At 34.5% G+C, this 13285-nt stretch overlaps 1 protein-coding gene and 2 long non-coding RNA genes across 4 annotated transcripts; all 3 read right to left on the bottom strand.

The window, feature by feature from the left end:
- Positions 1 to 11: 11 nt before the first annotated feature.
- LOC110228976 lies at positions 12 to 750 on the bottom strand. Its single transcript, XR_002332488.1, has 3 exons — positions 651 to 750; positions 375 to 569; positions 12 to 258 (listed from the first exon to the last, which is right to left on the bottom strand). It is a non-coding gene; the product is annotated as an uncharacterized LOC110228976 (long non-coding RNA).
- Positions 751 to 5152: 4402 nt separating this feature from the next.
- LOC9317808 (autophagy-related protein 18c) lies at positions 5153 to 8756 on the bottom strand. 2 transcript variants are annotated; one of them, XR_002332803.1, is made up of 6 exons: positions 8520 to 8756; positions 7661 to 8424; positions 7326 to 7575; positions 6842 to 6965; positions 6133 to 6698; positions 5153 to 6055 (listed from the first exon to the last, which is right to left on the bottom strand). XR_002332803.1 is itself a non-coding variant. In XM_002879846.2 (5 exons), the coding sequence occupies exons 2-5, from the start codon at positions 8405 to 8407 to the stop codon at positions 6605 to 6607; spliced, it is 1215 nt and encodes a 404-aa protein (XP_002879892.1). In that variant the 5' UTR covers positions 8408 to 8424; positions 8520 to 8756; the 3' UTR covers positions 5153 to 6604. The 2 variants fall into 2 exon arrangements, 1 of the variants encoding a protein (XP_002879892.1); XM_002879846.2 differs by having other exon boundaries at positions 5153 to 6698.
- Positions 8757 to 11071: 2315 nt separating this feature from the next.
- Positions 11072 to 13273, bottom strand: LOC110229381. Its single transcript, XR_002332778.1, has 2 exons — positions 12955 to 13273; positions 11072 to 12247 (listed from the first exon to the last, which is right to left on the bottom strand). It is a non-coding gene; the product is annotated as an uncharacterized LOC110229381 (long non-coding RNA).
- Between the last annotated feature and the right edge of the window lie 12 nt (positions 13274 to 13285).

Below are 13285 nucleotides of genomic sequence, written 5' to 3'. Positions count from 1 at the left end.
CTCTGCCAGTGGGCGCAAAAGATTGAGATTTCAGAATATCATAAGACTCTTTACACTAACACAAGCAAAAAAAAAAACACTTGAGTATCTATCTAATGATTATCGCTAGGGGAATTTTCATATCTAACGATTCCAGTATGTATTTTTTTTTACTATACCCGAGGAAGCTGGATCGATGGTCTCAAGAAACTCCTTTAGTAACTGCCTATAGAACTCAGCATCTTCCACAAGTTCAGGGTCTCCTTCCTGTTGTTTTTCCTGAACAAGAAAGAGTACACACATGTTAGAGAATGGGCATCAAGATAATCACAATAAGACTGATAAAATGATTTGATAGTACTCTCTAGCTTGGTTAGAGAAAACCGTGATTATACCTCTGGAATTGGTTCTATGGCCTCCCGAGGGACCTGTGGATGTGTAAATTTTAAAGTCAGAACAAACTGTAGAGAAGCTTAAAGCCAAAACTTACACTTCCAAAAACAGCAACAGTACGTAGATCTTGATTGTTGCATTTGTTTAATCATTCTACTTGGATCCCTCATGTAGGAAGCAACCTGTTCACTAACGTTCTGATTTTGAAAATTAATTCAAAGTTAGATTCCTGATTCCTGTATAAGAAGAAAATCATCTTCGGGGTTTGTTGTCTATACCTGGTTAAAGGCGTGGAGCTTTCCTTTAATAGCAGCTGCACCAGTTGTAACTTGTGTTCTTCTCTGCCATTTGTCCACAGCCTTGTTTCGGAACACAGACATTCTACATAGAAAAGACCAATTTTGTGTTAACAATGAAACATATATAAATGGTTATTGGGACTGGTCTCCAAATGAAGTCAATCATGTTTTTACTAAATATAGAGAAGGGTACTGTGAAAAAAACAATGAAAAGACCAATATCATGTTTTTACTAATTCAAATTTTTACTAAAAAATTACAATTATCATCATTAATTAAACTTTTGCGGTAGCCGACGATGATAGAAGGCTAGAAAATTGTTTTCCTTCATCCACTTTATTTCTTCTACTATAACTAGGCCTGGGCAAAAAAACCGTACCCGAGTACCCGAACCGAAACCGACCCGAAAAAACCGGTTCGGAGCGGGTACGGGTATTAGCTATTTACCCTATTGGGTCTTGTATTGCCGTACCCGTGGGTATAGGGTAAAACCCGATCCGAACCCGATACCCGAACGGGTACCCGATTACCCGAAATTACATATACTTATACATATAAAACTTTTTATATATGTAATATTTGAGCTAAATACATTTATATCTAAATATCCGAGAATAGTTATCAAAAATTAAATGCACTTATATTTAAATATTTATGACAAAATATATTTATACGCGAGATGCTTGTAAATTCTTTAAATATTTGGAAAAAATTCCGGTTATTCGGATAAATTTTCGGGTGAAACTCGGATATTAGAGTAAAATTGCGGATAAAATTCGGATATTAGGATAAAATTTCGGATAAAATTCGGGTATTTGATAAAATTTTGGGTATTTGGGTATAAAATACCCGAACCCGATGGGTACCCGATTTTTTTGGGTATTTAGCGGTTCTAAAAATCTAAACCCGAACCGACCCGAACCCGATTAGATCCGAACCGAAACCGAACCGATATTTTAGATTTACCCTATTGGGTCCTAAACTCCTCTACCCGAAAGACCCGTACCCGATCGGGTTTTACCCGAACCCGACCCGCATACCCGAATGCCCAGCCCTAACTATAACTATATGCGGTACGGTCATTTAACTACTGTTTGAAGGTTTTTTTTGTCATTATACTAATTGTCTCCTTTTTTTTTGCTAAAAATATTAATATTAATATCATATAAAATGAAAGTTAAAATGAAAGTCAAACAGTTTATAAAATATTTACAGTTTAGAACAAAATATAGAAGTAGCCATAGGGCAACCAGTAAGTAAAGCAAGAGAAAGAATGACTATGAAAGCGGAAAGAACAGAGAATTCAACATCAATCTGGGTCATTATGGAGGAAAATAGATTGATGACAAAGAAAAGATCTGGAGTGGGAGACGGAGAGAGAGAAGAATGTAAGATTTAAGAAGGAAGGGGTTCTGAAGTTAGCTCGGATCAAAAGATACTGCTGGTAGTTGAATATAATGCTTAATTAGGATGTATTACATATATGTAATATCAGAGAAAAGATTAGGAAGGTATCATATTAAGGAAGTTTGCTGTATTAAGGAATAGGAGGACCACATTAGAGCGGTTAAAAGTTTATGCAACACTGTCTGAAGTAATAGTTATCTAAGTTTTGGGAAACAATTTGTACGTAAATCCCATGACCAGAATAATTTTCTACAGTAAAACTCAGAAACTTTGCATGAGAGGCTCCACCGTGTGAGTTACACCAATGAAAAGTATTATACATGAAACATGATTGGACAATGACGAAGTTAAGTTTATGGATTGTATTATCTTAAGAATTTACAATTTTTCTCTTTCTATCATTTATTTGTTACTTATATATTGCTTATATTTTGTTTATGATTTACTTATGTTTTGATTATATTTTGTTTATTATTTTTTCACTTGTTTTCTTTACTCCTATTTCAGTTTTCTGTAATAATTACATGTAATTAATAGAGTGATCATAGTTAAAATTACAAATTTAGGTGATACTAATTGGGAAAAATGTCGGAAAATGTACGAACTTTCAAATTTGGGACAAAAAAAGCATGAACTTTCGAAATGTCATTTAAATCATAAAATTTCTTTTGATTTTTGATTAAATGGTTAACTTTTCTTTGACATGGCCATTTCGGGCATGTCGTTAAATTTCCGTTAACGAGACGCTGACGGGGTAACTTTCCGTTAGAAATCTCCGTTAGATCGAAACGACGTCAATGAAAACTTAACCATTTTATCAAAAGTCAAACTAAACTTTATGATTTAAATGACATTTCGAAAGTGCATGTCCCAAATTTGAAAATTCGTGTATTTTCCGACATTTTTCCCGTTAATAATTATCAGTATAAGTATTAATACAAATAATTACTATAAAAAGTATAAAGTATGAATACAAATATATCTACAATGCAATCCGTATTACCAAAACTTAGTTCTAGAAATCCGAATAACTTACATAAATGGAAAATTGCGTTCATTATTTTTTTTCTCACCCTCCTTCTAAACATCATTCATCTTCATTAATCTTTTCTTCATTTCTACAAGGTAATGTGGACACCTTTACTGTATTAAAACCCATTTGGGTGCTAGCTTTCGTTGTAGCTTTAGTTATAGCTTTGGGTTTTGTATATGTCATTGATAAAGTTGTGATTAGTCATTTTGTAGTGCTTGATGTTAGTACTAGCGAAATAGAGTTAGGTGTTGTTAATGTGGGTGATGATGATGATGATGATGATGAGGATGATGATGACAACGCTTCTGTCGAAATTGTTGTTCATTCCGATAATGAACATCAAGAACTAGATCTTGTTCCTGGGATGATGACAACGCTTCTGTCGAAATTGTTGTTCATTCCGATAATGAACATCAAGAACTAGATCTTGTTCCTGGGATTAATCCTATTGCGATAGAACATTTCTTATTTATGTATCAAGAAGAAGACTGTAGTGTATGTTTAGGGGAGTTTGAAACGATGTTCCATTGGCGGATACATTCCACTTCCACTGTTTAAGTCAATGGAATGTAAACACTTGTCCTAAGTGTAGAACCATTTTCAGTATAGTATTAATTGGTGATGTTATTATTGTCTTTAATATGTGATGTACGAGTGAATGAAATAATGTAATTTAATATTTGTCATTTTGGGTGCTAGCTTTCGTCGTAGCTTTAAGTTTTGTTTATGTCATTAGGTTTCACACGCGTATTAACAAAAAAAAAAAAAATTAAATACATCATTTTTGTATAACAATTTTTTTATAACTCTAAACCAATACTATAGTTATATATATATATATATATATATATATGTATATTATTTAACTTCTGCGGTAGCCGACGATGATAGAAGGCTAGAAAATTGTTTTTCTTCATCCACTTTATTTCATCTACAGATTTACTATATGCGGTCATTTAACTACTGTTTGAAGTTTTTTTTGTCATTATACTAACTGTCTCCTTTTTTTTTTGCTAAACATATTAATATCATATAAAATGAAAGTTAAAGTGTTACAAAAAAAAAGATTACAATAAATTTGGAAAAGATTTGGGTAAATTTATTGGATCCATAAAATCATCAAGTTTCGCCATCATTCTGCTTCTTCGAGCTATGATGGTATTGCGAACCGCACGGTCGATGTTTTTGTAAATGGTAGCAAGAGGGATAAAAGTGTGAGTTGTGAAGCCCATTATTCTTCTACATCCATATTTGGAAGAACGATGCATGGGCAACAATCTTACGGAGGAGGGGAGCTTTGATGGAGTTATGTCGAGTCTAGGAAAGAAGAGCTGGAAATGTGCTGCGTGGGTGAAGACGAGTTTCCAGATCTCGCCGAGAAACAAAGACAGCAAGCTGAAGAGGTACATACTCCCGAGAAGCTAATCTTTGTCTTGTTGGCAATCTGTTTAAGTGGGAGACCCACATATTGAACGCGTGTTTGAGGACCTCTCCCTTAAACCAGACAGTTTTAGTCCACAACTTCACAGCCTTCTTAGGCCTCATTGCTTCCCAAGTTCGAGAAGATGAGAATCCCTGACAAGTAAAATCATCAACAATCCAGTGAAAGGAGTCCGCTGGAGAGTCAATACTGGCAAAGGAATTGTGGTCAGGTGAATATGCAATGCCAGAGCATAGTCAGTTCTATGTTAAGGCATGATCCACCTAACATCAGAGCAAGCATCAGCCACCTTTGCATGGAGCGGGATGCAGGGAGATCTAGGACCTGTAGTCCCAAAGACCTTGTATAATAAGAGAGCCGAGCGATGTCCAATTATATCATACCAAAAAAATGTCTTTCAACCGTTCCCCACATCGCTATGCAAGAACCTCTCAGCAAGAGTCCTTAACTGGAGTATAGTTCTCCAAGTCCAAGAATCACTTGCGTTTTTGAAATTTCACAGACAGTAGTTCTGCTTCTGAGGTTATGAAGGCTATGCCCAGCAGCCCACTAAACCGAGTTTCAGCGAATATTTACCAAACAAATAATAATTGGAAGAAGTGGGAAGAATTTGTACCTCTTATATTTATCAGAGTAAAGTTTATTCTGAAAGAAAAGATTTCTTTGATAACAAAAATAAAAGAGATAGGCCTAGAAATATCAGATGAAAAGTTTCTAATCCGTTAGGGCAGAGTACACAAGTGGCGGAGACATTGAGTCCCCAACTTCGGAGTCTGTCTTTCGTAGGTAATATTCCTTTCATAGCAAGCCAAGTGGTAAATGAGAATCTTGGTACTGCTTCCTTGAACCAAACTACCTGGCTCCAAGGCACCAAAGGAGAGTGTGAACGCAATTGCTCCCAAGTTTCCTTAGAAGAGAAAAGATGTGCAAAAGATCCTGACATTCGCCGCTAGAGGTAAATATCATGCCCATTAATCGTTTGGGGAGAGAGATGGTTGTGAGCGTGATCATTAGCTGTTGTTGAGCCTCTGATCTCGCACCTGGCATCCGCCATTCCCCATTTCTTACTGCCTCTGCAACGCAAGCTTCCTTTCTCACCCGAATCTGTCTTGGTCCATTCTCGCCTATAAATCCAATCAGGGGCCGAAGTTCACACCAATGATCTGACCAAAAAGAGGCATTTAGCCCATCTCTCACTTCGCAGCGCATAAATTCCACAATGTAAGGCTTGAGGCGAAGCATGCTCTTAATGGTCCATGACAGTCTTGGGGAGTCAGCTAGCGTCCAGTAGGTCTTCCTTAAGAAAACATTTCCTTTTATCCAGGCGACCCATAAGGAGCCGGCATTTTGCAAACAGATTCTAAATTATCTTTAGCTGAAAGACGATGGCGAAGTCCTCCAGCAGCCGTAAGCCAAGACCCCCTTCCTCTTTGGGTTTACAAACATCAATCCAAGCAACTCTTGCACCAACCACAGAGGTCACTTTGTTTTTCCAAAGAAAAGCTGCACAAATAGAATCCACTTTCGCAAAGAACCTTTTAGGAAGTACATGTCAGGAATCGACTTACCTTCAAGCTTACCTCATCCAAGTGTCTCTATTTCCATTGGTCCTCCATTTTGATGCAGCAACAGCTCGATTCAGTATGGCTGCATTGTGAGATTCTCTGAAACATTGTAGATTATTCGTATTTGATATGATAAGAGATCCCAGATTCAAGAAACATATAAAATGGAGGCCTCAGGTTTCCTGGGAATTCGATTGAACTCTTTATTCAATTGTGTTATTACTTTTTTTCTATGGTGTTATTAGGAAATTTACATAATACAAAAAAAAAAAAAAAAACAATTTACATAATACAGTGTTTAGAAGCAAACTGTTGCGGGTGAATCTTGCTATGTAGCTATTTACATAGTCCCAATCAGTAATGCAGGTCCTTTCACTCGACGTAGCAATATGCAAAAATTAAATCTTATGCAGTCTTACCAAATCTATTTACATAGACATGGTTATGTACAGAGAGCTTAGAGGAGTGAGTGAAGCATGAGTCTGACTTATCTCCGGCGGTTGTCCGTCTTCAGAAAGTGGAAATATTCCAGTTGCCCCATCTCTCCTCCGTTCACGGGATCAAAGCTGCATCTGTAAAAACTGAGCCCAAGAAAACACAAGTGAGCACTATGCGAAATCTGAAGGTTATTTTTATAGATGCACAACTAGTGTAATTGCTCTGTTTTAAGATTCCTGGTAGTGTGATGGAATTGTAAAGTGAATGGGCTTATTTGGGATTATACCTTCCATCCATGCCGATAATAGCAACCGTGTTGTTACTGCCAAATGCTGCGAAGAATTGTGTGACTTCTGATACATGAAACTGTGCATATGACCATTCCGAGCTGAAATACTTTGGTAGAACACCTGCAACAAGAGTCTACATGTTAGGTAAGAAAGAGAATGACTTTTCAAGGTTTCAAAGTAGCATTCCAAACACCATTCTTCCCATTCTACATTCATGAGAGAGATAATAAACAAGAGAAAGAATCATGTTAACAAAAATTTATAATCTATGCTACTATGAAGGGAATAAATCTCTTGGACTTAGACTACTACATAGTCAATATTCCCACTCCATTAGTTTTAGGGAATCAAGTAACCTTTTCTTGACAGTTTCATGAGAAAAGAATAAAAATGATTTGGTACTCTTCCTTTTGTTCCATAAGCAACTTTAAGAAAAATCAAGGCATCATATTTCATTACAGACATTGAATTTTTCCTTACCTCTCATAAACGACAATGACGAACCGGGATTGGTACCAGTGGTTGGAGAAACAAGGCCTTGCAGAGAAGTAGAATAAGTTTGTTGTGTCAGGAGAGCTGCATTTTCAGTGGAATAAGAATCCTCCCCAACTACCCTAACTCTAAGAGAGAAAATGTGAACAGTCCCCTTGTCGCTTGATACAGCCAGCCACTGCACGTTTGGTGAAAGTGCAATGCTATAAATATCTGCTCTGTCCACTCCTCTTCGTACCTACAAAGAAACAGCATTGAATTGCATTTAGCATATGCATTAGTAACGATGCAGTGATCAAAGCAAATCAGCATTTCATATTCACCTCTTGCAAACGAGTTCCGTCCATAGTGTTGAAGATTCTAATCAGAGTTCCCTTTGTACTAGCAGTTGCGAGCAACAAACCATCCAATGTCAAAGTCATACACGCAATACTAGAATCATGAGCATTTATGATTTGTACCATGTTAAGCCCGAAATGTTCAACTCGAATCTCTCCTCGATGAAGACCGGGGCAAGCGAGCACAGACGTATTAGAATGATGAGAAAGGCAACATAATCCTCTAGGATTAGCTTGGGTTTCAATCTGATGAAGAAGTCTAAGGTCCATAAAATTGTAAACATAAATCTTATGTTCAAGAACAACAACAATCCGATCTCTTCGTAATTTCACAGCACGAATCTCAGACCTAAATGCAAATTCACTAATGCAACGGCTCTGATGATCATCCCAAATTAGTACTTTGTTTGAAGGGTACTGAGAGTTAGCTCCACCACCAACAAGTGCCAATATATTGCTTCGGAAAAGCATCTCTACAATTTTGAAACCACCGTTCTTTAGCTCACGCCTGAAAGTTTCCTTGAAAGGTTGACAGTTATATATACGAAAGCCATGACTCGTTCCAGCTGCGAAGCAACTTGAATCCTGATTCCAACACACAGAAACCAACTCTGCTTCGTCGTTGTTAATAGATTCTGATTCTGAACCAGAGGTGATGTTACTGCGGGAGTCATGACCACTGTAACCACCTTGTTGCAGGATTCCTTGGGGATTTGAAACAGTTGAGCTCATTTTTTTTGACACTGGACCTGACAGATCAAACAATTACAGTAACATAAGAATCGAAGAAAATCGTATATAATCTTTGATTCAAACATTAGCAAGGAGATAAACGATTCCTCACCAATCGGAAACGAATCTACGGGACGAGTAGGACGAGATCTACGGTGAAATATTGAATCTCCAAGGTTCGGATTTGAATGACGAACACGCTCTCTCCAGAGTTGCTGATTTCTCTCTGAATGATTGATTTCTCTCTATACCGGTAAGTTTTATCTTCGTCTAAATTGAATTCTCCGGTTTAATCTTTATTTTTCGGAATTTATCGTGTCGGTTAGTAAACCAAAAGCGAGAAAGAAAATGGGCTTATTTAATGTCCAAGTGGGCCGCTAGCTATGGGCTAAGTAATATTCACGTGTCTGCGTTTATCTTGGATTAAAAAAACTCGTGCCGTTTTTATTTGGTGGAAGATACTGTCGTGCCGTTTTTTGGATTAATAATTTGGTTAATATACCAAAAATGGAAAATTCACTTTGGAGACAAAACAATCCATATTTGGAAAAAGGTGATTTTGGCTATGAAGGAAAAGTGAGAACCCCGATAACACTCGCTTTGTTCAATGCGTACACATAACTAAAGAAAGATAAAAACCACAGTTTCCGAGAGAGGGAGACATGGACCAATTATCACTTGATTCTGTTTTGCGTTTTAAGTTAAAGCTAATAATCTCATAATAATACACTACTATTTATTTTGGATTGTTAACTTCACCATTGTTGCAAAACTTTACTACTAATTACTAAAATAGCAAGTTGTTGACAAACCATAACTTTTTTGTTTTTTCTTGTATTTCATGGTGCAATTTTGGTAACTCGTTTTAACAAATTATCATCACTTAGAATTAAATTTCTTATAATCTCATTTTCATTGTAGCTAAAGTACTACTACGACCCCATCTTTACTTAAACAACTAGTCGTTATGTTCTAATTCATATCCCTTTTCACTTTCTACTAATTAAATCTCAAAATTGTAAAAAGTAGAGAGAAATCGATTCATTTCGTTTTGTAACAAAATAGAAAAGAATACAAGATTCATTCGAATCTTAAACTTGTAAATTTGAGTTGTTCTTTTTCGTTTCCAGATTTTCTATATCAATCGGTTTATGGTTCTTTTGTGAACGAGAGTGATAGATAGTGAGATTTGAGAGCCTAAAATTCTCACAACTGCTTTACCACCATAAGTTGCAATAGAGTTGTAAGTTTGAATTTTCATTAAAATGTCACACATTATTTAAAACCATAAGTTTGCAGTAATCTAGGTAACTATTATGTAGATCTTTTAATACATATGTAATATATATTATTTGTACTTTTTGGAGTACCACTCACCAAGAATTTGGGAATATTACATGCACAAAAACTCTCGATGTACATGAAGCTTACAACATGATGGGTTTTGGGAAATTTCTAGGGAAATTTAAACTATTGTTTTGTTACACGTAAAAAGATAAAACATTTTGTCGGTAACCACCGGCTTGACCTAATATAATTTCTAAACCCTAGTTCATATATATTGTTAATTATTTCATTATTTCGAACAAATGATGCTGTGATACTGATGCCTTTTCTACTTAATATATTAACTAATTGGATGATCACATGATGATAAATTATCCATATAATCTACTTGCTACGTTTCCATATACAGTAAAACCTCTATAAATTAATAATGTTGGGACCACAAAATTTTATTAATTTAGAGAGGTAATAATTTATCGATAAATTAGAAATTATTAATTTATAGAGAGATTTCACTAATTTTGTAATTTTTCTAAAAAAACCTATGTAAAAATAATTTTTTCATATATAAGCAATATCTTTTAAAAACTAATTACAAGTAGAGAAGCAATTATTAATTTTAAAAAACAACACAAACTGTTTTCGAATACTAGATTCATATTTAATTAAAAAAATTTACATATAATATTATAAATATATATCATAGTAATTCATATATGACATATATAAATTTGTATCATATATATTAAGTTATATATATATATTGATAAGTTTATATAATTATTAATTAATAATATAGATGGGACCATATGTTTATATGAGAGTTTCAAAAAAAATATTATCTTATTAATTTATCGATTTATATCATATTTTACACTTGTCCTAACTCGGGACCTGAAAATTTTATTAATTTAGAGATATTATTAATTTATAGAGTATTAATTTATAGAGGTTTTACTTAATATCTGCATTATTGCAGACAAATACATGAACCACACAAATACCTTTGAGACAATATTTAAATAACAATTCGATATCGTGCACGATGTCTATACATTCTATATATATATATATATATGTGGTTGTTTATAATTATATACAACCTAATTGTTTCACTTTCAACTTTTATAAACTATTTCGTGTGGATATTGTCATCATATTGTTCATATGGATATCCACTTATTGACTTACTTACTTTTTTGGCATCATCGGTTCTTTAAAACTTAGTTCATGCTTCATAGACGTACGGTTCAAATACAAAAAAACCAAGAATTGTATAGTATATATATATATAATTATAAAAGTTGATACCTAACAATTATAAGCATAAAAAATGATTTCAAGATGTAAATATATATCGTTTTTTAACCAAAGGGCGATGTAAAGTTGTAAACCATGCATTCCAATCATCGGTAACATACAAATTACAAGTACAGTACTAAAGTCTTACTTTACAAAATACGAATAAGGCAAGAACACGACCTCTATATTTACTAATTAATAATATCTCTCAACCCAACAAATAAACAGGGAGGAAAAATGGATACATACATGTTCCTACATTGGTCCAAAAACACAAAGTATGAATTAGTATTTAAGAAAGACCATCGTCATGTATCCATAGTCGTAACCGAAGATTTTCATTAGAATGTAATATACTGTACATATATATCATTCAAAGAAAGCTTAACATAATTAATATCCCCCCAAAAACAAGCATTAGTTTAAAATCTGACTATACCTTTAATGCAACCCTAGCTAGTGAGTTAGTGGGTAGATTCACGTGGACATGACGCAATCCTAAACCATATATGGCTCAACGAGTACAGTTCAATTCGATTTGAAGTCGAATCATGTCTAGAATCGAGATGCAATATATATACTGATATATAAACAGGTAATGAGAAAAAAATGAAAAAATTGTAGAAAAAGAAGGAGCTCCCTTCAGTCCAAACACAGATAAAGAAGGATCAAAAATATCTCCCGCATCATTCATACAGTCACTGCGGTTTAAAATTGATCGTTTCTCTACCACGAGTGTTTGGATGGATGAGTCGGCAGATATTTCTACCCTCTTCTTTTTCTATCCATGACTGGACTGAAAGAATCTCCTTCTATATCTATCTATTTTAATCTCGATTCATATATTTATCTATAATTTTGAAACAATGAAGGGCCACACTTATGAAAAGCAAGTTGTTCTACAGAAGAATACATAGGCATGAGTTAGTTTCAAACACATGCACTTATTGCTTTAAATGGGCCATCGACAACTAGACAAAAATGTGACCAAGACAACTTCCTATGTACTTATATATTTGAACATTTAGTTTGAAAGGTTATTAATTGCATGTACTTACTTATAAATGCATCAGCAATGAATTAGAATGTCAACTAATGTAGTAAGTGTATATGAATGAACTTAACTTACAAGGTTTGGATATGGTGAGTGTTCTTTATGAAACTTCACAGAAAGAACCGCTTTACTGTACAAGTAAGACCACTGATGGGTCTTGTCAAGAAGAGGCTACCAAGAGAGAGACAAAGGACGAACTGTTCATCAAACATTGAAATCATAAAAACCATTTAATAATGCTTTTTTCTTTAAAAATTGAAATTGGTTTGTAAGTGATGTAAGCCCTGTGCAGATGAACAGTCCCCGTAATAATAACAACATTAATAATAACTACTTGAGTAAATATATACCTAATAAGCAAGTATATATAAGCAGACAGGTCCAAAACATGTGTGAAAAGATTCTACCATAGTCATTGCAGATCATGAGAAAATAAATTGAGAAAATAAATTAAGAAAATATATAGAAAGACTTACAAAATAAGAAAATATATAGAAGACTTAAACAAACGTAATTTGATTTTACCTCTTAAGAAATACAAGCGTTGGACCGAGAAATATTCAGTTCTTTTTTCATGAGATCTCAGTTTCTGGAGGGTTTGTGCGAGAGATTGAAGTGCAAAATCAGAGAAATTGCATTTATGCCTTAGATTTAGACAAGTGGAAACCTAAAACTAGATAAATGAAAAGCATAATTCTTTTTTGTGGAAAAAGGAAAGCGAGAAAAGATCTGAAGCGAACAATGAATGGTAATATACTAATATATAGACCTTAATTAAGACAAAGAGAAAAAACCCTAAAAGCAGAGAACTGAGAAATCTTATCTATTCATGTACGAGAGATTAGATCTCAAGTAAGTCACAACTAATGGTAGATGTGATGATAAGACAAGAGAAAACCCTTACATGGATCTTGATGTTTCACACTCAGATTTAGGAGCTGTCTGAAAACCCTAGCTAGCTCTCCTTTCGAAATCTTCTCAACCCAATAGAAACTATAAGTGGGGACTGTAACTTATAGAAAAAGGTGAATTAAGTATGTGGATGTTGCAACTAGGAACTAGCTATTAGCAAGTGGTGGTTCAAAGAAGGGACAAACAAAAAGAGATGACGATGATGATGCTGAATGATTAATGATGATGATGGTGGTGATGTTGGGTCATTGTCTTCATGGGATTCAGGGAAAGCTAACTGTTTCTTCATATCTCACCATATCTTACATAAATGAGAGAGAAAG

Source organism: Arabidopsis lyrata (genome assembly GCF_000004255.2).
Source record: "Arabidopsis lyrata subsp. lyrata unplaced genomic scaffold ARALYscaffold_4, whole genome shotgun sequence".
NCBI lineage: Eukaryota > Viridiplantae > Streptophyta > Magnoliopsida > Brassicales > Brassicaceae > Arabidopsis > Arabidopsis lyrata.
The sequence above is the reverse complement of the archived record's forward strand: the minus strand, read 5'-3'. Positions and strand labels throughout refer to the sequence as shown.

Coding starts and splice junctions, on each gene's coding strand:
- LOC9317808 (XM_002879846.2), bottom strand. CDS start 8,407: ATGAGCTCAACTGTTTCAAATCCCCAAGGAATCCTGCAACAAGGTGGT. Junction 7,576..7,660: donor ACGGAACTCGTTTGCAAGAG/GTGAATATGAAA, acceptor GTTTCTTTGTAG/GTACGAAGAGGAGTGGACAG. Junction 6,966..7,325: donor GTCATTGTCGTTTATGAGAG/GTAAGGAAAAAT, acceptor CTCTTGTTGCAG/GTGTTCTACCAAAGTATTTC.